General features: G+C 36.6%; 1 protein-coding gene across 2 annotated transcripts; it reads right to left on the bottom strand.

The window, feature by feature from the left end:
* Window positions 1-801: 801 nt before the first annotated feature.
* On the bottom strand, window positions 802-20,475 carry LOC138716292 (mite allergen Lep d 7-like). Of its 2 annotated transcripts, XM_069849225.1 has the most exons (3): window positions 20,325-20,475; window positions 11,069-11,192; window positions 802-3,549 (listed from the first exon to the last, which is right to left on the bottom strand). In XM_069849225.1, exon 3 carries the CDS (start codon window positions 3,546-3,548, stop codon window positions 2,688-2,690), a length of 861 nt encoding a protein of 286 aa, XP_069705326.1. In that variant the 5' UTR covers window position 3,549; window positions 11,069-11,192; window positions 20,325-20,475; the 3' UTR covers window positions 802-2,687. The 2 variants fall into 2 exon arrangements, with proteins under 2 accessions (XP_069705326.1, XP_069705327.1); XM_069849226.1 differs by lacking the exon at window positions 11,069-11,192 and having other exon boundaries at window positions 20,325-20,433.
* Window positions 20,476-23,559: the final 3,084 nt, after the last annotated feature.

The following is a 23,559-nucleotide window of genomic DNA, read 5'->3' as shown; positions in this document are numbered from 1 at the left end:
AATTAGATCGAATTGCATCAAGTTTTAATATGAAAATATCGACCAATAAAACAGAAGCGATGGCATTTATTGGATCTCAACCAATAAGAGTGAAATTGGTTATAGAGAACAAAATAATAGAACAAATCAACAGTTTTACATGCTTAGGTTGTTCAATAACATATGGCAAAAAATGTGAAATCGAGGAAAAATTAAATAAATTCAATTTACTATTTCTGTGGAACAATACGTAGAACACTGGGAAGAAAGTGAGAAGGGAAGCATTAATCAAATATTACAAAGTAATGGCAATTCCGTCCCTTATATACGGCTGCGAATCTTGGGTTCTAAAGAAAAACGAAGAAAGAAGAATTGAAGCAGGTGAGATGAAGTTTCTTGGATATGTTGCGGGTTATACACTACTGGACAAAAAAAAGAAATGAAGATATTAGAAAAGAATTAAAAATAGATAGTATAATTCAACTTATTAAAGAATATCAACACAGTTGGAAAGAACATGTAAATAGAATGCCAACAAGTATAACGAGAGCAGCCATGGATTATAATCCATCAGGAAGGAGATCATGAGCAAGACCAGTGAAACGTTGGCGAGATAAATTTTAATGGAGGCTGAACAGGTCGAAAGGCCTAAACCTTGAAGAAGAAGAAGAAGAAGAAGAAGAAGAAGAAGAAGAAGAAGAAGACGGCGACGAGTAACACTAGACATACCAGAATGTAGTTACAATATTTGGACTTTGGGTGACAATGGAAAAAAAATATTTGTGCAAAAGAGGGAGAAAGAAAAAACTGTTTTCAAAGAAATAACATTTTTATGCAGAAATTTTATTTGAAATACGTGTTTTTCAAAAAAGTGACAAAAAATAAATTACACTGAATTCATCGCATTGTCAGCACATGATATGATAATAGTAATACATTGTTACTGTATGAAGTAATAATAATAATAATAATAATAATAATAATAATAATAATAAATTGTAGTCTCTTCAATGTGATAGTAGTTACATTTACTAAAATGGCGGAGCAACAACAAACTTTACTTTTTAGTATTATTTGTTGGCCAACAGTGAAACAATACTCAAAACCCTTGAAAAATAAATTTATTCTATATTTTCAATACGAGAAATATCGTAAAAATTCTGCAGTATTCGTAGGCCTAATTCTAAAAGTACGATCGTATTTAAAAATAAAACAAAATGTTTTAGTAAATACATAAATGACTCTTAATGCCCTTCATGACTTCATCTCAGAATTCTACAAAGAAATTAATTTCAAATCCCTCAGTCATCTTACCACACTGTGCAGGCAGCATTGGAGACGACCACATTATGAACGTGTACATCGTTTGAAGACAATGCAATCAATCAGTGTAATAATAGTTTGTCAAATAAATTTATTAAAATATAACATAGTAATATAGCTCTCAATTTCAGATAACATGGCATTTTATCAAAATGTGGCGTTATATATTTTGGGTATAAAATCAAATCGCTGAATAAATTATACAGGGCGTTAAAAAAACATGTAATATTTTAGAAGGTGGTATAACACCTCAAAACAAGAGAACAAAGCTTAATAAACATGAATCCTAAAATTAATACTTTTGGAGTTGTGAGTTCTTGTTCATCAATGTCATAGACACTCAACGTGATTTCTATTAAAAAAAACATTCAGTATTCTGAGAGGTGGTAGGATTCATCGAGACAATAAAATATATATAATAAACATGGATCCTTAAACTAAATTCCGTAAGAAACACGAATTTTGAAATTGATATTGAAAGGACAGAATATCTTCTAATATGAGATATTTACTTGTTTCTTATTGGATATACAATGTCATGTAGTAAACAAAAGGTAACAAGTTATGAGTCGCTAAGACATAGGATACAATGAATGGACATCTCCTAACTTATATGTTAATGCACAAGTACTCATGTCTGTGAAATTAACAGTTAGGACACATGTTTATTTGACTTTGTGTTCTTGTTTTGAAGGATTATACTAGCTCTCAAAATATCGAATTCTCTTTTTAATCCCGCGTCGTGTATAATAAAGAAACCGATGAATTTTGTAGTACCGGTAGTGTAATAATGAACCGCAATAGTCGTCAATGTCGTGCATAGATGGAAACAGACTAGAGAAATGGCTCCTAGCAGCGAAGAACGACGTCCGTCTTGTGCTCTATGGTGTTACAGAATGCAACGTAGAATAGGAGGCAATAATACTGCAGTGTAAGAAATGGAACTGAAACACATTGCTGTCCATAGAGCAATAACAGTCTGAGAAGATTGATATCGACCAGTGTGGTCCTGGTGAGGTAATTGCGTGGATCCTAGATTCACTTATCCTTACACCATCAGGCTTTTGTGAAGAATAATACTGCACACACATGACAACTCTCAGAACAGAGGAAATCGTAGGAATGATGGCCGAGATGTTAATTACCCTATGTTATGGTACTGCATGAGGTCTCACTGATAAAAGTGAACAAAACTCCCATTTTCTAGTGTGTGTTTACTAACTACTGAGCAATAAATTTAATATAAACAACTTTCATTTTACAGCGATTTTATTTTATCCATGTACAAACCGATTAGTTTGTATATAAGGGAAAATCGGTGGGCATGTGACTGAAATTAAAGTCTTTACATAAATAAAAGTAAGTATAAGGAAAAAAATCGTACTTCAAAATTTTGGAAAATATTTACTACAGTCAAAATGAGATAACAATTCCTCTATTTCTTCCCGTAATGTAGTTTCGACTTTCATTTTAATTTCGGACTTGAAGTGTTGCAGAATCCAAGTTGAAATCTTGGAGAACAGCCAGTTCAGAGGCCCCAGTCCTGTGACCCTAAGCTTAAGTCCTCCAAACTGGTTCAAGACGAATTCATTCAGCTTCGTGACGCACGTATGGTTTTCCCAGGATACCGTGGCATTCAGCAATATCGAATTCTTTGCTATAAGGCCGTCCAGCTGTCCGTGGATGCCCAGCTTCATGAAGGAGGCCTTGTACTCGTCGTAGCCCAGCTCCAAGTGCGCGAGGCCGAAGCCGCACGACACGGAGATCCACTTGCCGTACGACGAGGCGAACACGTCCGCAGTCCTGTGCACGGTCGACAGGTTCTTGACCCAGCCCTGCTCGGCGTCGAACACCCCCTTCACCTTGACGATGCCCACCTTCTTCGTGAAATTCTCGTGTATGTTCGGGATGCTTATCTTGTCCTTCCCTCGCTTGACGATGTCCTTCCTCAAGCTGTCGAGCATCTCGTCCACTATCTTGTTGAGGTTCACCGTGCCGCACACATCCAACACAGACGACGTGGAGGCGACGATTGAGTTCACGTCGAACTCCGCGTCCGAGGCAGGAGTAGGCAACTCGTCAGTGTCTCCGAACAACTCGAAGTTGTCTGAATGCTGCCGTTCTGAATCCAGGAAAGTCTGAGTCAACTCGACATCAGACGGCACGTTCACCACTTGAACCGCCCTCACGTCTGCAAGGAGCCCGCAGCAGAGGGTCAGCAGCACCAGTAGGCCAACGTCAGCCATGCTGCAACAGATCAAACATTTATATCAACTAGACATCAGACGGCACGTTCACCCTTTGAACCGCCCTCACGTCTGTAAGGAGCCCGCAGGAGAGCGTCAGCAGCACCAGTAAGCCAACGTCAGCCATGCTGCAACAGATCAAACATTTATATCAACTAGACATCAGACGGCACGTTCACCCTTTGAACCGCCCTCACGTCTGTAAGGAGCAAACAGGAGAGCGTCAGCAGCACCAGTAAGCCAACGTCAGCCATGCTGCAACAGATCAAACATTTATATCAACTAGACATCAGACGGCACGTTCACCCTTTGAACCGCCCTCACGTCTGTAAGGAGCCCGCAGGAGAGCGTCAGCAGCACCAGTAAGCCAACGTCAGCCATGCTGCAACAGATCAAACAGTTTATATCAACTGGACAGTCCTTACGTCTGGCCCTGCAGTAGCTATCTGTTTGCCTTTAAACTTAGGGCCGATTTCGCCAAAATGTTACTAATCCACAATTAACTAATTGTAATGTGTAATGCGGAAGTTAAATCATATTTAATTCATCTACATTTCACCAAACTAATACGCATTTAAAATAAAGTCAAGTAATTTAATTCACAATCAAGTCAACATGGCTTTCGGAATCATAGTAAAATCGTAATGTGCCTTGTTAATGTAAGCAGTGGCCTTTATAGTGAGGAGGTCATTTGTTATATTACGATGTCGTCATAAACAGAAGTAACCTCGAAACATATCAAAATCATTGAAAACTAAAAATATGGATTGGCAGACTTTAGAAGAAGATAAGAAAGGTCGGAAATAAATAAAAAGAGATTTAATTGCAAAAGAAACCTTATTCCAATCTCTTGAACAATAATGAAGAAAAACAGGATAATATGAAAGTAGATGTAAGAAAATATCACGCAACAAGTAAAATGGAAAGGCTTCATGAATTTGCACTATTCCAGTGTCTTTAAATGTAATATTAGGGCTACATGATAAATTTGTTATTCATATTATTTTAGTTGCCGTATTTTAAGCAACCGAAGGTTTATTAAACGTTTCTTCAATAAATGTACCATTTAAATAATATTATGAAGTAGGCCTATTGGAAGTTCCCCCCGCTAAATGGCAGTGCCAAGTCTTCTGTCAGGCCGCATTATCTTGATGTTTGTCTTCACCTTCACCCTTGGCCCTCTGTTACATCAGTTCCTTATAACATTTCCTGCTGGCCTGTGAGCGACTGTGCAGCTGGATTCATCTATACTCTATAGTTTAATCAGCCCGTCAAGAGTTTAAAGCAGTCAAATTAGCAGACAAATGACATTTAGGGGTTGCTTGCGTCTTTCCTGCGACTTCTCAATGGCACTGGCCTGCTGAGTAGGATATGACGTAAGCATTTGCATGGTGGCCGAAGTCCTTTCATTTTTCATATTAATGTGGGTTGAATGTAGACATTAGATATAAAAAATCAGGACACTTTTATTGAAAGAAAAAATTAAAATAGCCATTTATTCAGTATTAATTGAGGCACTCAGAAGCAAAGTGATACAAGTGACATTTAGTAAGTTTTGAGATAAGTGACTTTGAAGTTGAAACGGAAATTAAAAAATCTGTTACAGGACTATGTTGCTGTAAATTTACAGTTGTATATGTTGGTACCTATATTTTTTAACTTCTAAATAGAAATTATCTATTCTAAACAGTTTAGGTAAACTAGGGTCCTAAAATCACTTGTATTATTTTGCCACGAAAATATTTTTGTGGAGAAGTAATATAAGTGCAAGGGTTTTCAGTATTTGTATATTATTTAAAACAAGAATAAGGACATTGCTTACAACATTGAAACATTTCTGTCTTAACAGCACTTGAGCTTTCTTATTATCATATTATAACAAAAAATGTGTCTGTATAACCAAAAGAATCAATCAATCAATCTTCTTAATGTATCCAGTTGTTTGTTGACAACATAAAGTCAACTATATTCCACTGTAGTATTTTCAATTCTTCTTTTTCATAGTAAATGAGGGGTATTTTGATCGGTGTTCATTATAGATGCCTGTTGCTAGTAGCCAAAGTTGGGGTGTAGTCAATATTATACTGCAGGGCTGTGTCTTCTTCAACTGATACTGACGATTTTAATTTACTTCTTTTGTGGTTTATGGATGGACAGTATAGAAGAATGTGTTCCAGATCTTCATCATGATTATTACACCACAGACAAGTAGGATTATCAGAAAGGTGAAATCGGTGTAGGTACAATTGAGTGACAATGTGACCTGTTCTGGCTCTTGTTAAAATGTTTGAACATGTCTGGGCAAGTTTTTGTACATTTCCAGGTCATTTGGTTTCTTTTTAACGGACTGCAAAATTTTTCCTTTGTCAGAAGAGAGCCAATTGTTGATCCATAAGTTTATAAAATGAAGTAAAGGCATTGGATAGAGATATCAGTTGAAGAGGTCTTGGTTTCAAATATGTTGCCTGTTTCGCAACGTTATCGACTTTCTCGTTTCCAGGTATACCACAATGACTAGGTATCCATTGAAATTTTATTTTCTAGTTCACTTATTTGTTTCTGAATTGGAATAATTCTTTATGCGTATAGGTGTGGTACATATATGATTACATTAAATATAGCCCCCTTGGAGTCGGTAAGTATGAAATAGATCTTTCAGAAATTTGAGTAACACACTCAAGAGCAGCATCAATAGCTAGCAATTCAGTGTCAAGACTGGAGGAGGCTGAACATGATATGAAGTAATTTTCTTGGTATTTTGGAATATAATACCCTGCTCCTGATTTTCATCATCAGGGTTTAGAGATTCATCTGTATAAATTTGAAGGTAATCCTTATATGTGCTGCAGAGTAGTTGCATGGCATCTAACTTAAGAGTGTATTTCTATTTTCTATGTTTTATTTAACGACGCTCGCAACTGCAGAGGTTATATCAGCGTCGCCGGATATGCCGGAATTTTGTCCCGCAGGAGTTCTTTTACATGCCAGTAAATCTATTGACATGAGCCTGTCGCATTTAAGCACACTTAAATGCCATCGACCTGGCCCGGGATCGAACCCGCAACCTTGGGCATAGAAGGCCAGCGCTATACCATCTCGCCAACCAGCTCGACCTTAAGAATGTATGGAGGATCATTTTTTAAATGATTTCGTGGAATTTGTATGCTATGTTCTGGAATTACCATTTTCATGGAGGAATTTCATTTACAACTGGAGCTTTAGCAATGAGTGTGTCTGTGATATAGACTGGTGTTTCTTCTTTGTTTATTTTGTAGAAATTATATAGGATATTATCTGACAGTTTGAAGAACATCTGAGATCTGGATGAGGCTTGAAATTTTAAATGTATTTTTAGATCCTTTTTTAATACATAGTGTCTGATTGGTTGCATATTATATTCAAATTATAGGGCAACAGTTGATGTGGTTTTTGGTAATCCGAAAGAAGACAGCTAAGAAAATTTCAAATGTTAAATGAAATTCAGCCTTAGTCGCTGTTCATTACGTCACTAGCCTCATCTAATGAAGTCACATCTCTCTCTGCTGAAACATCTATGTTTCTGTCATGAAGTGCATCTGTAGTGTTCCTACCGCGAATATTCCTTCAACTTCCTCTTCCACGCACTTTCCCACGTCCTACAGTCCTTATTATAGGTCCATCCTGATGCTTCAGGTCATCAAGGAAAGAGTGGTGTATGAGTGGGATGAATTTCATTAGCTATTGGAAGTTGCTGCACGTAGCAAAAGTTATCCTTATTGGATCACTGTATAGTTGGTCCAGCTCAATGTGTGCAGCCTTTCCACGAAGATGTTTCGAATGTGTAATCTATTACCTCTCTCCATTATGGCAAATGAATTAGTCATACACAGAAGAAACGCAACAACTATATGTAAACAACGCACTTGTATTAGTTTGCCTCTCAGTCAAAACTCTGAATGCATTGTAATACAAGTGTAAGGCCAACATGGAGCAGCACTGACTGGAACTGCACTTACATTACTTTTTCTCTGAACAGAAGTGACGTTAAAGATTTAGAATATATATTTATCTCACTTTTTTAAAAATGTCACTTATATTACTTTGCTTCTAAGTGCCTCAATTCTAAACGATTCTTTTCCCAGAGTAAAATATGCCTTGTAAATGGAACTGTATGATCATTATATCAGTTAATTGTTATGATATATCCAATACAAAACTTTTTAAAGCATGAAGATATATATCACATGGTTTACGAAGCTGACGTATCCAAGCGAGTACGAAAGTATAGCAAAACAGTTACTAATTAATCTTCTGAAATATATTTATTTTATTGTTTACATAGTTGTGTCCTTGAAAATTCCTTCAGTTAGAATGTTAGAGCTCGCAGATGTCTATCCCAATTGATTTCTAAAATTTAACATAAGTTTCTTTAACCGTTACGAAAATAGAAAAATGGAAAAGTTAGTTTCGTATAAAATTTAGTCTGTCCTGTCTGAATTTGTTTTATTTTCCTAGCCATAAATAATATGGAAATCAGCGAAATATCAGAGGTCGATGCATTTAGCTAATTAGGTATTGAAGGAGATCGTTGAGCTACTGTACCAGCACACAACACATTATTGTTCTGAAAGGAGAAGAAGCAGAAGTTGCAGTTGCATGTTGTAACAGACTCCTGCTGGGTGTTTGCAACGTAATATGAGAACTTTCGTAAGTGATGTTAATGTGAGAATTCCATTAAGAAGAGCTAATACGTTTCAATTAGATTAATTCGACTATGGAAAAATCTTATTGTTCCGTGATTCAAACTAGGCAGTTTTCCCCTTCAGATTTCTAACTTAGGGGATTGGGATGCCTTATCGCTGTAATATTACATCGTACTCTTTTCCTCAGCTGTTATCAAATATGGGATGATGCAGTTTTTAACACATGACCTTGGTCAGTCTCTCAGCTTTAACACAGGGATTTTCACTTACACTCTCTTACTTTAAAACAAAATTTTATGAACAGAATTAATCTACATCTTCCATAGCCAGTAGGCCTATTTAATTGTCTCTCATAATTTCAGTAAAATTATAAAAGCTCATGTTAAGATTAAGGAAAATATATTCTCGGAAAATCTGACCAAAAAGGCATGTTTCTTCACATAGTAGATGCTAAGAAATTGAGTGATGAAGTAAAGCAGATTTGAAGTTACAAGTTGGGGTCTAACGCGCATCCTTCATCCAGTCACTCCAATCTCGATATCGCAATTTAAACATCCGCAAGATAATTATGCATTTGGTATAGAGTCATTAAAAAACAGAATTGAAAGGAATTTGAATTTTGAAAGGAACATTTGGGTGATAGGAAATTGAATTACGAGTATAACGGCTAAACAGTGGTTCTTCTAATGCATTTTCTTCCTTTCCAATCGAAACTTCAATTTTAGAGATGCTCAGGTAAAGAGGAATTGCTAATGTACCGTATGGACTAAAGCCAACAGATTGTACAATGATTATATTGGGAGACATTTACTCTGAAAACAGCCAGCGGGGAGTAAGCCGGAAAGGCAGAAAGCTTGAAAAAAAGGCTTTATTTCTGCTAGAACAACCATTAGGACTACAACCACTACAATCACTATTGTTGCCACTGCCACTACAATCACTATTGTTGCCACTGCCACTACAACTACTACTATCACTATTGTTGCCACTGCCACTACAACCACTACTATCACTATTGTTGCCACTGCCACTACAACCACTACTATCACTATTGTTGCCACTGCCACTACAACTACTACTATCACTATTGTTGCCACGGCTACTACAATCACTATTGTTGCCACTACCACTACAACTACTACTATCACTATTGTTGCCACTGCCACTACAACCACTACTATTACTATTGTTGCCACTGCCACTACAACCACTACTATCACTATTGTTGCCACTGCCACTACAACTACTACTATCACTATTGTTGCCACTGCTACTACAATCACTATTGTTGCCACTACCACTACAACTACTACTATCACTATTATTGCCACTGCCACTACAACCACTACTATCACTATTGTTGCCACTGCCACTACAACTGCTACTATCACTATTGTTGCCACTGATACTACAACCGCTACTATCACTATTGTTGCCACTGCCACTACAACCACTACAATCACTATTGTTGCCACTGCCACTACAACTACTACTATCACTATTGTTGCCACTGCCAATACAACCACTACTATCACTATTGTTGCCACTGCCACTACAACCACTACTATCACTATTGTTGCCACTGCCACTACAACCGCTACTATCACTATTGTTGCCACTGCCACTACAACCGCTACTATCACTATTGTTGCCACTGCCACTACAACCGCTACTATCACTATTGTTGCCACTGACACTACAACCGCTACTATCACTATTGTTGCCACTGACACTACAACCACTACTATCACTATTGTTGCCACTGCCACTACAACCGCTACTATCACTATTGTTGCCACTGCCACTACAACCACTATCACTATTGTTGCCACTGCCACTACAACCGCTACTATCACTATTGTTGCCACTACAATCACTATTGTTGCCACTGCCACTACAACCACTACTATCACTATTGTTGCCATTGCCACTACAACCACTACTATCACTATTGTTGCCACTGCCACTACAACCGCTACTATCACTATTGTTGCCACTGCCACTACAATCACTATTGTTGCCACTGCCACTACAACCACTACTATCACTGTTGTTGCCACTGCCAATACAACCGCTACTATCACTATTGTTGCCACTGCCACTATAACCGCTACTATCACTATTGTTGCCACTGCCACTACAACCGCTACTATCACTATTGTTGCCACTGCCACTACAACCGCTACTATCACTATTGTTGCCACTACAACCACTACAATCACTATTGTTGCCACTGCCACTACAACCACTACTATCACTATTGTTGCCACTGCCAATACAACCGCTACTATCACTATTGTTGCCACTGCCACTATAACCGCTACTATCACTATTGTTGCCACTGCCACTACAACCGCTATCACTATTGTTGCCACTGCCACTACAACCGCTACTATCACTATTGTTGCCACTGCCACTACAACCGCTACTATCACTATTGTTGCCACTACAACCACTACAATCACTATTGTTGCCACTGCCACTACAACCACTACTATCACTATTGTTGCCACAGCCACTACAACCGTTACTATCACTATTATTGTCATTATCACTACAACTACTACCACATATGACAATAATCATCGCGTCCTTACTCATTACAGTTGACATCAGCATCTTAGAGTCGTTATTAATTATAAAAAGAAAACTATGAGAGATGGAACCGCTGCAAACTTGTCAGCTCGCGTTTAGAATTGGGCAGGATGGAGAGAATAACAAGTTCGTAATATACGTTATTTTATTTCAAGGAATGCAGTTCGGTGTTCAAATAAGCCACCGAACTGCACTCCTTGAAATAAAATAGCGTATAACTGGTACGGTGTGTAGCCAGCTTACCTTGCGGATCGCGCGCCGAGCTGCTCCGTCCGCCACTCAGCCGCTGCTGATCGAGACAGGAAGCCGGCCGGCCGTCCGCGCTGCAATCAGCTGGCTGCTACTGTACAGCGCAGGACGCGCGAAGCTGTGAATCAGTCGCAAGAGGGTGAACTTGTATTATTCCTGTCGATCTATACAGCTCACATTCCAAGATTGTTTCGATCTTTTAAACTTGACATGACGACGACCTAGTCTAAAGTATAATTCTGATGGATGGATGGATGAGACTGGCTTTTTGAATGACTTGAATGTAGGCATATTGAGTTCATTTATTTGTGCTGTTCTACATTTATTTCTTTAAAAGTTGTATTAATTGCCGATTTAATTTTGTATTATCATATTAGGTAATTACATGCTTTCTTCAAGTTACCGATATCCAGTTTGCATTATTCAGATGTTTCTCCTGTAAGAAAATGGAGAAGCTTACAGAAACAAGACAATGACGAAACTCAACACATGAGACAACCTAATTTATCATTGTAGAAAAATATGCATTTCTCTACGGATTTACGAATGGTATTATTGTTTGCGCTTTTTTCATTAAAATACGAACTCAGATCTAAAGAAAAAGATGAACTTTCATATCTGCAATATTCACAATAATATTTTCGTGTTAAAAAATAGACCACATGTCATTCTACTTATAAATTATTCTGTTTATGAATGTGTAAGTAGTAAGTTTTCCACAAGTATTAACAGCTAATGATATTTTGCAATCGTTTCCAGTGAGGGGTGAGCTGGCAATAATTTAACAAAGGGCTCGTAAAAAGTGGAGGGATACGGAAGAGGACAAAGTGGAAGAATGACTGCTTTACAACAACAATAATAATAATAATAATAATAATAATAATAATAATAATAATAATGAGTTCAGCTCAGCTGCGGAACTATTCAGTAGCCAGGCGGTATTGTCTCAACCGCGTCACATTCTTTCAAAGGTTTGTCGGTAATTGTAATCGTCATTAAACTGGTCAAGTGGGATATTGTAAGGTTACTTCTTTCACAAGTGACAAAGTCGTTCATCACACTAAAGCCTTTTTCAGCTTCTGCTATGCTGATGGTGATAGAACTCACGACTTTGTTGGATTTGGTTAGAGTTAATGGCAATTAGTCGTTATTCTTTCTTATTAGTCGTCCTCCACGAAATCTCGGAATTAGTAATTGGCCTATAGAAACAAGCAGTGGAAAAATCAATTACAGTAACCACTATACTGTAGAGCAGTGGTCGTCAGCACTCGCTGAAATGGGCAAAGCGTAAGCGGAGCCGTCCCGTGTGCCCCGTCGTGCAGAAGGAAGAGGTAGAGAGGTTATCAGACATAAAGTCCAGGATTATAATGTCCATACTTCAAAATGTCCATGGAATAATGTCCATGTTGTAAATGTCCATGTTAAATCGTCCAGAGTCAAAATGTCCACAGTTTTATAATGTCCACTTCACTCTGATGTCCAGAGTCATAATGTCCGAAGCTCTATAAAGTACACTATATCCATTGTTCATGGTAGTTATAGTAACCTATGTAAAAATTTTCAAATGCAGAACTAATCAGAACTGAATTTTTTAAAGAAGGAACGAAATCCTCAGTTAGTGCCATCACAGAAGGGTAAGCCACTTCTTTCTTTTCGTGCATACCTGTACCAAAATCATAGGACTTTAATAGAGATAGGACAAAAATATATTGGCGATACAGGAACATGAACCTACCAAGCCTGGAAGGCATGCAGCACACAAACAACGCGGTAGAAGACTGGCATAATCTTCTTCAACGCGTGATGGCTGTACATCCATCCACTTGGCGACTTATACAGAGCCTAAAACGCGAAGAAAATGGAATTTGGACACAAATATTGCAAGCAAGAGTGAGGCATACACAAATTAAAGAGCCGGGAATGAAACGTATTTGACGAATCAAAGACAAGTTCTCCAGATTGTGACAAACTACAACAGGTACAAAGAAAATGGAGAAATTCTCTTAAATCTTAAAAGTATTAGTTACCATCTTAAAAGTGGAGCTCCGGTTCCCGATAATTAATAACTTATTTGTACGAGTTATGGAATAAAATTTATTGTGTTCTATTCAAGCAGAATTTTCCTTTGAACTTGGAAATTATGGACGTTTGACACTATGGACATTTTGACCTAACGGACGTTTTATCATATGGCCTTTCTGTCGTATGGACATTTAGTACATGGACATTTTCACCGTATGGACATTTTGACAATATGGACATTTTGATCTTATGGACGTTTTATCATATGGACGTTCTGTAGTATGAACTATACACGGTGGAAGCATACCCGCTAGAGTGCACCACAGTGCAGTGTGTTCTCTGCGGATAAGAGACGGTAGCCCCAGGGTGTTCTGTGCTGACGACCGCTGCAGCAGAGGAATGCAGAATAAGAGATGGTTAAATTTTTAAATCACTTTTATTGAATCTAGTTTTTCCTTGCGCGGTACATAACAGAACAGGATCGAAACACAGAAATTTAAGAAGCGGCTCGCGCGAACCCTTCCCAGCACACCCCTATTCCCAATGATATTTAGCCATTTACAAAAATTGGTATGTAAGAAAGTAGAAATACAAAGACAATCATAATCTGAGTGCATTACCTTCGTTAACAAATTACTGACGTGAGATAGAAGCCCATTTAATGGATGGTAGTAGTTGAACGTCGCCCTTAACCGCAGATGTTGTCCAGCATCGAAATTCAATTTGGTGGATAATAATAATAATCAGGGAACGGATTTATATGGACTAAAAATATATGAAATATGTAAATATATATGTAGTTATTTTTACCAAAATATGGAATTAAATATGGATTTTTACCAAAATATGGAATTAAATATGGACTTAAAATTATAAAAAAATGACTATGTACGTTAAATATTGGTACATTTTAATCAAACTAAACAAAAAATATAATGGACGTACCTTATCTTCCAATGTAGTTTCAACAAAACACAATTTTTATTGTCTGTTACCATAACAATAGGTTACAAACATTTCTTTCAAGTGCTGAAAAGTGAATCTTCTTCTATTGTCTCTGAGGATAGATTTATACTGACTAAAAGAGCGTTCGACGTCACAAGAAGTAACTGGTACATAATTCAATTTCACAATGTCTGCTGGGGATAAGTCCAAGTTAATCTTCACTGTTGATTCACCACTCATCACAGCAACAACCTTTTGTAGTTCTTCATATCCAGGGTTTTTTGAAAGTACAGTGTCCACCTTAGCTCTTACTGCATCTGCAACTTTACCTCTACCACGATTCAGTTGTTCCACAGTACTATTTATAATTTCAAAACTTTCAGATAGTGAAAGGTGCCTATTTTGGAGACTTTTGAGCGTTTTTATGATGCATGAAAATGTATGCTGAATGTGAGCTAAGTCATTCTTCACACTTATGTCACAGGTAACTGTTTTCGCAGTATCAATTGAGACTGCATCTTCAGAGTCCAATGCAAGGAGAACATTGTTAATAGAGTCTATATGTTCGGCATAATATTCAACTGCTTCTAGCCATGTACCCCATCTAGTTAAAATTGGCTTTGGTGGCAATGGAATTTCAGGGTACATTTCTTTCAACACGTTAACTCTACTGGGAGCTTTGAGAAATACTTTTTTCACTGATGAAATCAACAAATCTACTTTAGGGAAATTGTCTCTGACCACTTCTGCCACACGATGAAATGCATGCGCCACACAAGTAAAATGAGTCAATTTAGGATATATAACAGATAATGCTTGTCCAGCTTTGACCATATAAGGGGCAGCATCGCTAATAAAGAATAACACATTATCGTACATAATACCCTTTGGCCACAGGATACCCATAGCTTCGTTGAACAGTTTAACTATAGTTTTGTTATTGCACTTTTCTAGAACATCACAATGTAAAAGAATTCGTTCAGAATATTGTTCACTTAACAAACCGATAACTACATTACCAACAAGTCTACCTTCTTTGTCGGGAGTCTCATCAATGGAAACCCAAATTGAACTATCTTTAATTTCATCTCTTATCTTCTGTATTGTCTCATCGTAGATGGATGGAGCATACGTCTTCCTAAGTGTTGACTCATCCGGGATTGTATGTTGAGTATATTTTTCAAGGAATTCCCTGAAGACCTTATTCTTTAGTTTGTAGAGAGGAATATCAGCAGAGATGAGAGAACGGCACAGGTCGATGTTAAACTCAGATCTTACATTCGATGTTGTTGGTTGTGTTAAAAACAATTGTCTCTGCTTGGAATTTAGTTGTTTGTTGGCCTGATGTTTACTAGTTGTAATGTGTTGTTGCACCAGGAACTTTTGTGTAGATGATACTGCACACTGACACAAATTACAAAATAATATTTTATTGTCAGTTGATAAACCATCTTCTTTAAATTCTGAAATGTAACTTGTTAGTTTTGATTTTAAATTGACTGAATGACGTACTTTTGGCATATTTACCGTCTTTATAGTATGATTTACAAAACTGAACCTATGTGTACTCTGACTGGCATTTAACTGTTGAGCTGCACAACTGAAGTCTGTTAAAAATTTTTAATTAAATTAATACAGTTTTGTAACTTACTTTCCCATTGTTGATAGGACTGCTAATTTTCAAATAACTCTGATGTTAAAGGGATTACTGAACATGTGTTTAAATCTCTATTGTTGAAATGTATTTTTAAAAGTTAATGGAATTTTGTTTTGTTTTATTGTTAAACCTAATATAATATGGACTGTTTTATATGAAATATGGAAAATATATGGAAATTAACGAAAATATGTACTAAACTCTAAAATATGGAAAAATATGGAAAATAAAAGTAGGATTTTTCAACCCTACACATTGTGAAACATAAAGATAATGCAAAATATAAATTATATTAGCTTTATAAGTAAATATGTATTTACATATAAATCCTTTCCCTGATAATAATAATAATAATAATAATAATAATAATAATAATAATGTTTTATTTTCGTTGGCAGAGTTAAGGCCATAAGGCATTCTCTTTCACTCAACCAGCCTTAATCAATACAATACATATTTAAATTACGAATATTTACACTACACTTAAAAGGTTCTCTAGCAATATTCTTCAGTTAAGTTTTAACGACTAGTAGACTACATATTTATTTAAATTTAGATAAACCTATAAGGTAAAGTAGTAACTTAATTTATGAGCTAATTTAATTCAATCAATTATAATTAATTTGAGATAGCTAGTAAAATGATGAAAATTAATTTAACATAAGCTTACTAGAACTATGTTACAGGGAGAAAAAAAATATATAAATATAAAATATATTACTATAATGAGAATATTAATGTAATTACCATTAGAGGTTCTGTAAATCTATTTAGAGAAATTAATGGTAATAATAAGAATGGACAGATGTTAGTTTCATTATATGTAATAAATATTAATCAGCAATTAATTTGTTAAGTAGGAATTTATGTAATTTTGACCTAAATGAAGTTATTGTCCAACAACCCCTTACATCACTCGGTAGCGAGTTCCAATTTCTAGCAACTGAAACTGTATAAGATGTCTTGTGGTAGGGTATAATGAGTAAATTGTTATGATGAGATCTTGTACTTGGCTGATGATATGCGGATAAATTTTGAAAACGAGAAGCCAAATAGATTGGGGTAGCGGTGCGCAGAATTTGAAATAAGAGAACAAGAGAACGCAGGGCTCGTCGATCGCTTAGCCTCAGCCAAGACAGAGTTTGGAAAGACGGGGAAACATGATCATACTTACGAATATTGCAAATATAACGGACGCACGCAACATCGCTTGTGGAATACCCTGTCCAGTAACATTACAGACTGTCTGAAATGAACAGCATTCTAAAGTAAACTCAGTAAGCATCGTACTGAGTAGAGTGCAGTGCAGTAAACTGACAATTTTAGCTTTTTCGTAAATGTTTATAAATTGTTATTGGATAGACAGCCGGCAAACTTTGCCTGGCGGTCTTTAGCAGTCGCAGGCTTTTTAAAGTCGTAAATCTCGTGGCACGTGTCTCCCAGCTTTACTTTCCTCCCGGAGGAAGCCGTGCTAAGAATTTGATCGGCCTGCAAAATCAATCTCCTCCCGGCCAGGTTTAAACCCACGAACCTCACATACAATGGCACAGTGACGAGGAATGCAGTGGCAAGTTGTGACACAACTAGGAATGAGTCCGCTCTCTTCTGTGATTAGATTACTTATATAACATTCTTCTCATAATTACATCCATTTCATGTCAAGAAGTGACATCATAGGTTACTCAATTGGGATAAAATGATGGACATTAATTATAACTTCTAATAGCGGCATGCCAGCACAATTCATCTTCTATCGCGCTTGTGGAATATCCTGTTCAGTAACATTAGAGACTGTCAGAAATTAATAGCATTCTAAAGTAAACTTAGTAAGCATCGCACTGAGTAGAGTGGAGTGCAGTAAACTGACAATTTTAACTTTTTCGTAAAAGTTTATAATTTTTTATTGTTTTGTCTTTGTATAGATATGAGAAAAAAATCACTTGCTTACTCACAATTTACATGTTTACTTACTAATCATTAAATAACAGAATACTAAGCAACTCTGTAATTGAACTTTATTTATATTTCTATCAAGGAATATTCGACAGCACAAAACAAACAGTAAGTCGTAACGGAGTTATAACGAATCAAAGTAAACAGCATCATTATTGTTATAAGAAGAATAGATAATATAAAAATCATATTATGTAAGAAGCAAACATTAATGTACCAGTAGTCTACATTTTTATTTGTAGATACCTGTTCTGACATTCTCTGTACTTGTATATTTTTTCCTCTCTTTTTGTACCACCACCACCACCACCACCACTACCACTACCACCACTACTACTACTACTACTACTACTACTACTACTACTACTACTACTACTACTACTACTACTTAGCTGAAAAAGTGACCTATCGTTGACCTTCTGGGAAGTTTTCAAAGGATAAAATTTCCAAACTTCATGAGCCTGATAGTGTAGCAGGAAAGTGGAAAGTTCTATACCCACGTTGACGTGCTGATTATTATTACAAAAGTTACAACACAAGAGTGTGGGTTCAATAGGGCTTTGGCTGATATCTGGCTGTGCTTTCTCCCATCTGTAAGCCGAATATCTGGCATTCCACCCTGCCATCACAAAGTCGCTAAACAACGTAGTAGGCCTAGTTGATACAGCGTTGTTAAAAACCAGCTATATAGACTATAATAGGCCTACATAGAAATATTACGGGTATTTTACCCCAGTGTAAAATTCTTGATCGAATCCAAGAGGAGAAGCAGGACTGATGTAGATTTGTGCGGATGAAGTGAAGTGACGTAGATACCTTAGAAATAGGCTGAGTATTAGTCTTCTTCTGTTATGTTAACGACAGCCTGTTTTACTTTGTTTCAGTGATTTCTACTACTTTCTTTAAATTAGCGTTAAGTATTACAATTAAGTACAGTAAACGTGTGCTATTGCATAAATGAGCTGATGGAAGTAGCCTTTATCAATTCTGCAGGAATTAATTTCAATTAACTTATTGCTGAAATTTTAATGAAATGAATTTGATTCTGTTTTTTATATTATAAAAATGTTTATGCTCGACCATGCCGAAATGTGGTAATTATACACCTGGTAGTAGCCCTTTAATGCACCTCATTAAAGTACACCTATTCATTATAGTTCAGTTGTTCAGCCAATGAGAAATCACCATTGTACCATTATAAAACCACAAGTATCGATTATTCTCGGATATGCAATCGAAAGACAACTAGCGAAAAGTCACGGAGGCTGGAAATCCAATACTGTCGCAGAAGATTATGTTCTGTTACTAGGGTTAATTGTAAATAATATTCAAATAAATTCAATTCGTCATCTCGTTTTTCAATGTCTAAATCAATTTCAAGGTTATATAAAATTAATGTTTATTTTACTCTCTAGATTATATCAAGGAGCCACCGACGTGGCTCAGTCGGTTAAGGCGCTTGCCTGTCGGTCTGAAGTTGCGTTCGGGCGCGGGTTCAATCCCCGCTTGGGCTGATTACCTGGTTGGGTTTTTTCCGAGATTTTCCTCAACCGTAATGTGAATGCCAGGTAATCTATGGCGAATCCTCGGCCTCATCTCGCCAAATACCATCACGCGATCACCAATCTCATCGACGCTAAATAACCTAGTAGTTGATACAGCGTCGTTAAATAACCAACTAAAATTTAAAAAAAAATTATATCAAGGTCAATGACATTCGTTCCTCGGAAAAAATCAATACTTTCGCGTCTGCGCACATCTCACTATTTAGAAGGTCATTTCCCCTCCTCACTTACATAACCATAACATGAATACTTATTAATAATTTCAATGTATGACTTGAGGCTTTCCCGGCGTTTGATGTAGAATAACTCTTCTCGGGTTCTCAGCCAGGTGAGTTGGAGATTAGCTTCCAAGCTTTCGACGGCTAGCTCTGCCATCTTCTTCGTCCCTGAAGAAGATGGCAGAGCTAGCCGTCGAAAGCTTGGAAGCTAATCTCCAACTCACCTGGCTGAGAACCCGAGAAGAGTTATTCTAATAATTTCAAGTTAGAAATATGGTCGAGCATAAAAAGTCGTATGAAATTTGCCTATAATGGTAATTAATACGCTCGTATGAAAATTATGAAACTCGCTTGCGCTCGTTTCATAAACAAACATACTCGCGTCTTAATTACTACCATTATAGGCTCGTTGCATAATGTACTATTTTTTAATTGTAGAATAAGTAGCCTACGAGTGCATCGTCTGTCGTCAAGTGCAACACCAACGTTGCAATAATTTCAAGATCTCTGATGTTAGTACGGTAAAGCAATTGCCAAAAAAAAAAAGCAACTTAAAGTGAATCTCAATATTTTTATGATACGGGAAACACCGTACGGCAATGGACGAAAAGAAATCACAGTGCCTGACGATTTTCGTGTATGGATTGCAACGTCGAAAATCATAGTGTTCTCAGTAATGCGCCAACGACAAACGTGCATACATATGTGCTTTATAGGGGACTTTCAAAAGACAGGAACGAAACATTTAATAAAACGAATGCTTCAAGGCAGCAGTGTGTGAGAGGATTTTGAAAACAAGTTGTCAGAGTGGATACCGCAATGTTCGACGTGGGAAACACCTACACGAGGCTCAGTCAAGTCCATGCTTTGAATGTAATAATTCGACTTACGTGAACACGACTCGGCGATGCGCTGCAGTGGAGACTTCTCAGCCGTCTGTGAGGACGTTCCCGTCACAAAGTCCGTCAGCTGGGCAGGCAGGAAGCCCGAAGGTCGAAGCGACGCACGATCACACACAGATGTGTCATCATGGTGATTAGCGGCATTCGTGTGTACACAGAGAGGGACATGGCATGGCCACTGTCATTATCAGTAGAGATGAGCTTAAACGATATTTTCAAGTATCTGTGACAACTGTGACTGTGACAATTAAATATCTGTGACTTTTATCTGTGATTTTGTCACACCGATATTTTATATCGATACGTAGCATGAATTACACCGATATTTTGTCACACCGATAAAAATTAGCAGGAAATATTCAAGAGCAGTGAAATATGAATACGATTTCTCTATACACACCACTCATCAGTGATTTATATGGGAAAATCCAACAAAGAAATTATGTACATGTACCATTAACAAATAAATACTTAGCTAACTGAACAGTAACATGTCAAAAGTTAACTTCATGTACCAAGAGGTTATATTATACGAGTAGATATTGAACCAGTTGGTCATTTTTAAATGTAGTTGGGTATGGAGAAATTGAGGTTATATAATTATCCTAATCGTTTTAAAAATTGATCCTTTTTATTGCATATAATATAATGAATAAATTATTTTAAGTCGTGCATTAACATTATAATATTGAGTCATAGAATAAAAATTAATGAAACATAAGTATTCGGAAAAACATTGGAAAATAATCACAAAACAAAACAGTTGTTCAGACAGGATTTTACACAAGATAAAGTACTGGTAACCAATGGTGTTGTTATTTAAATCGTGTAATAACTACATCATTTATAATAAGATGGAGAAACTACCGCCAGATTGCTGTTATTGTATCATGCGCACGCGCAAACCCACGACGTAGAGGAGAAAATATCAGTCACAGAGTACTGAATACGGAGCAGATTTCGATAGCGATATTTTATAACAGATATTTCGCGTCATCAGTCACAGGTTTATCTGTGACAAAAAAATACCTGTGACAAAATATCGGTATTTGAAATATCGGCCATCTCTAGACATGGTATGGCCACTGTCATTATCAGTCATTCCAGTTGTCACGGATGTTACATTTTTACTATTTTCAAACTCTGTTACAGTATAATGAAAATGAAATGACTTTTGTCAACTTTTATTATTACAATCAATTTAGAATATCAGTATCATTTTACAGAAAAATTTGTTGAATGAAATTTATTATTATTGCAGAAAATTAAGGAAAGGTTCCGTCACGGATGTTACAAGATTTGTGAACTCACTTCACACCTTATTAACAAAAAGTGTAAAACTCAGGTCTCTGCTTTAAGCAAAACGAAATTCATTCTCATAGTGTCCATGTGAAAGGTATGGAAATCTCATGACATCCAACTAGTTCACAAAAATATTAATTGTTTTTATTGTAACATTCGACCATAACTGACCGAGTATATAAGATCTCGCGCTCAGAGGGATGAAGTTTGGGTTTGAGATGTCCTACAAACCACAAGTCATGCTAAAGATGTTGGTTAGTTAATTATTGAATATGGAGTATTGTGCACTACATAGAACTGTTACCTATTAAGTATACATTACCGTAGCTCGCCCAAATACGTAATTAAGCAATAAAAAATGTGTAGTTATGTTACTGAATAAATAATATTGGGTCCGGTTCAGCCATTATCACGTGAAAAGGTAACAAACATCCAGACAGACATACAAACAAAAATGTCAAAAAAGCGATTTTCGGTTTCAGGATGGTTAATTATACATGTTAATATCAATTTTTTTTTGGAAAATCGAAAATTACCAGAAACATTTTGGCTGCAGATTTATTATTAGTATAGAATAGTATAGATGTTGCTAAATATATTCAATATTTTCGCTAAAATTTCTTCATATTGCCAGTCTCTAGTCGTCACAAATGTGGACAGATCTTGCGAAAACGCCTAGGTGAGGTGGTTCAGTGGTCAGACCTTCCGCTTGTCCGAAGTTTGAGTCTCGGTCTGACCTCAGATTTTTTCACGTGGACACGTTGAGGTTGTCTTTTCCCCAGTGTGTGGGTATTTACATTATTCTGCCCATTTCCCGCTTCGTTCCCCGATCACAGACTGGCGACGCACGGAAGGACTGGCCTGAGGAGGTAGAACTTGACTACACTAAGGGGGTTAGCACGATTCATAGATAGTGCCCATGTAAGGCAGTGTAGTTCACCATCCTCCACAAAAATAATAAAAATCTATGTAGTCCTTTATCGCGAAGCAAATAGACGAGAAAATCCTTCCTGACAGCAGAGGTAATTGTATGAACAAAATATGAGGATGACTAAATTATAGAACAAGTTTCTAATCTGTACTGATTTTATTACAGAGATGGCGCAGGTTGTAGAGCGGAAAGTTCTGTAATCTATCGGTCGACTGAGTAACTATCACAACATGACAGCTGCTAGATGGCAGGCGTATAGAGTTGTCGTGTAGTTCTCTCAGTTGCCATTAGATGGCGGGCGTATTTAAACGGTACACTTCATTTCAGTCTCTGTAAAAGATGAGGTAATTGAGATGTAAATCACAATCATACGCGTAACTTGTAGGGGGGTGGGGGGTAAAGGGGCGGAAAGGGAGATATTTCTCCCGCCACAAATAAGTTCATATATATATATATATATACACACACACACCACACACATACAAACCTGCAGATATATAAGATTGTATGTATTATATATAATGTATGTTTTATATATATATATATATATATCAGCTCTCTTAGGGACCCACATTTTGACAATTGAATAACGCAAAGACAGTCTACTTACTCTTTGTATGGAGACAGTGTAGTTATTTGGATAAATAATCAGCTATGATATCTTACTTTAGGCTGGGAATGAACGAACCTAATAAATATTGATATAAACAAAAAAAAGGCTATTCGAATAATAATTAACAGTAATAACAATAATAGAGCACCACGCAGACCAATATTAATAAACTTAAGCATTCTGTTTACAATTTATATATATATATATATATATATATATATATATATATATATATATATATATATACATACATACATATTGTTTTACTTTTTATGCATAGTACCTGTGACAATCCGATTTTAAGGAGTGACAAATGTAGTTATCAGACTGGGTCCAATTAGGTCAGAGTGCCATCTGTTAAGCTTAGTAAAATGAAA

Source organism: Periplaneta americana, chromosome 16 (genome assembly GCF_040183065.1).
Source record: "Periplaneta americana isolate PAMFEO1 chromosome 16, P.americana_PAMFEO1_priV1, whole genome shotgun sequence".
Lineage (NCBI taxonomy): Eukaryota > Metazoa > Arthropoda > Insecta > Blattodea > Blattidae > Periplaneta > Periplaneta americana.
Note: the sequence above shows the minus strand (reverse complement) of the source record. Positions and strands in the feature narration are given on the sequence as shown.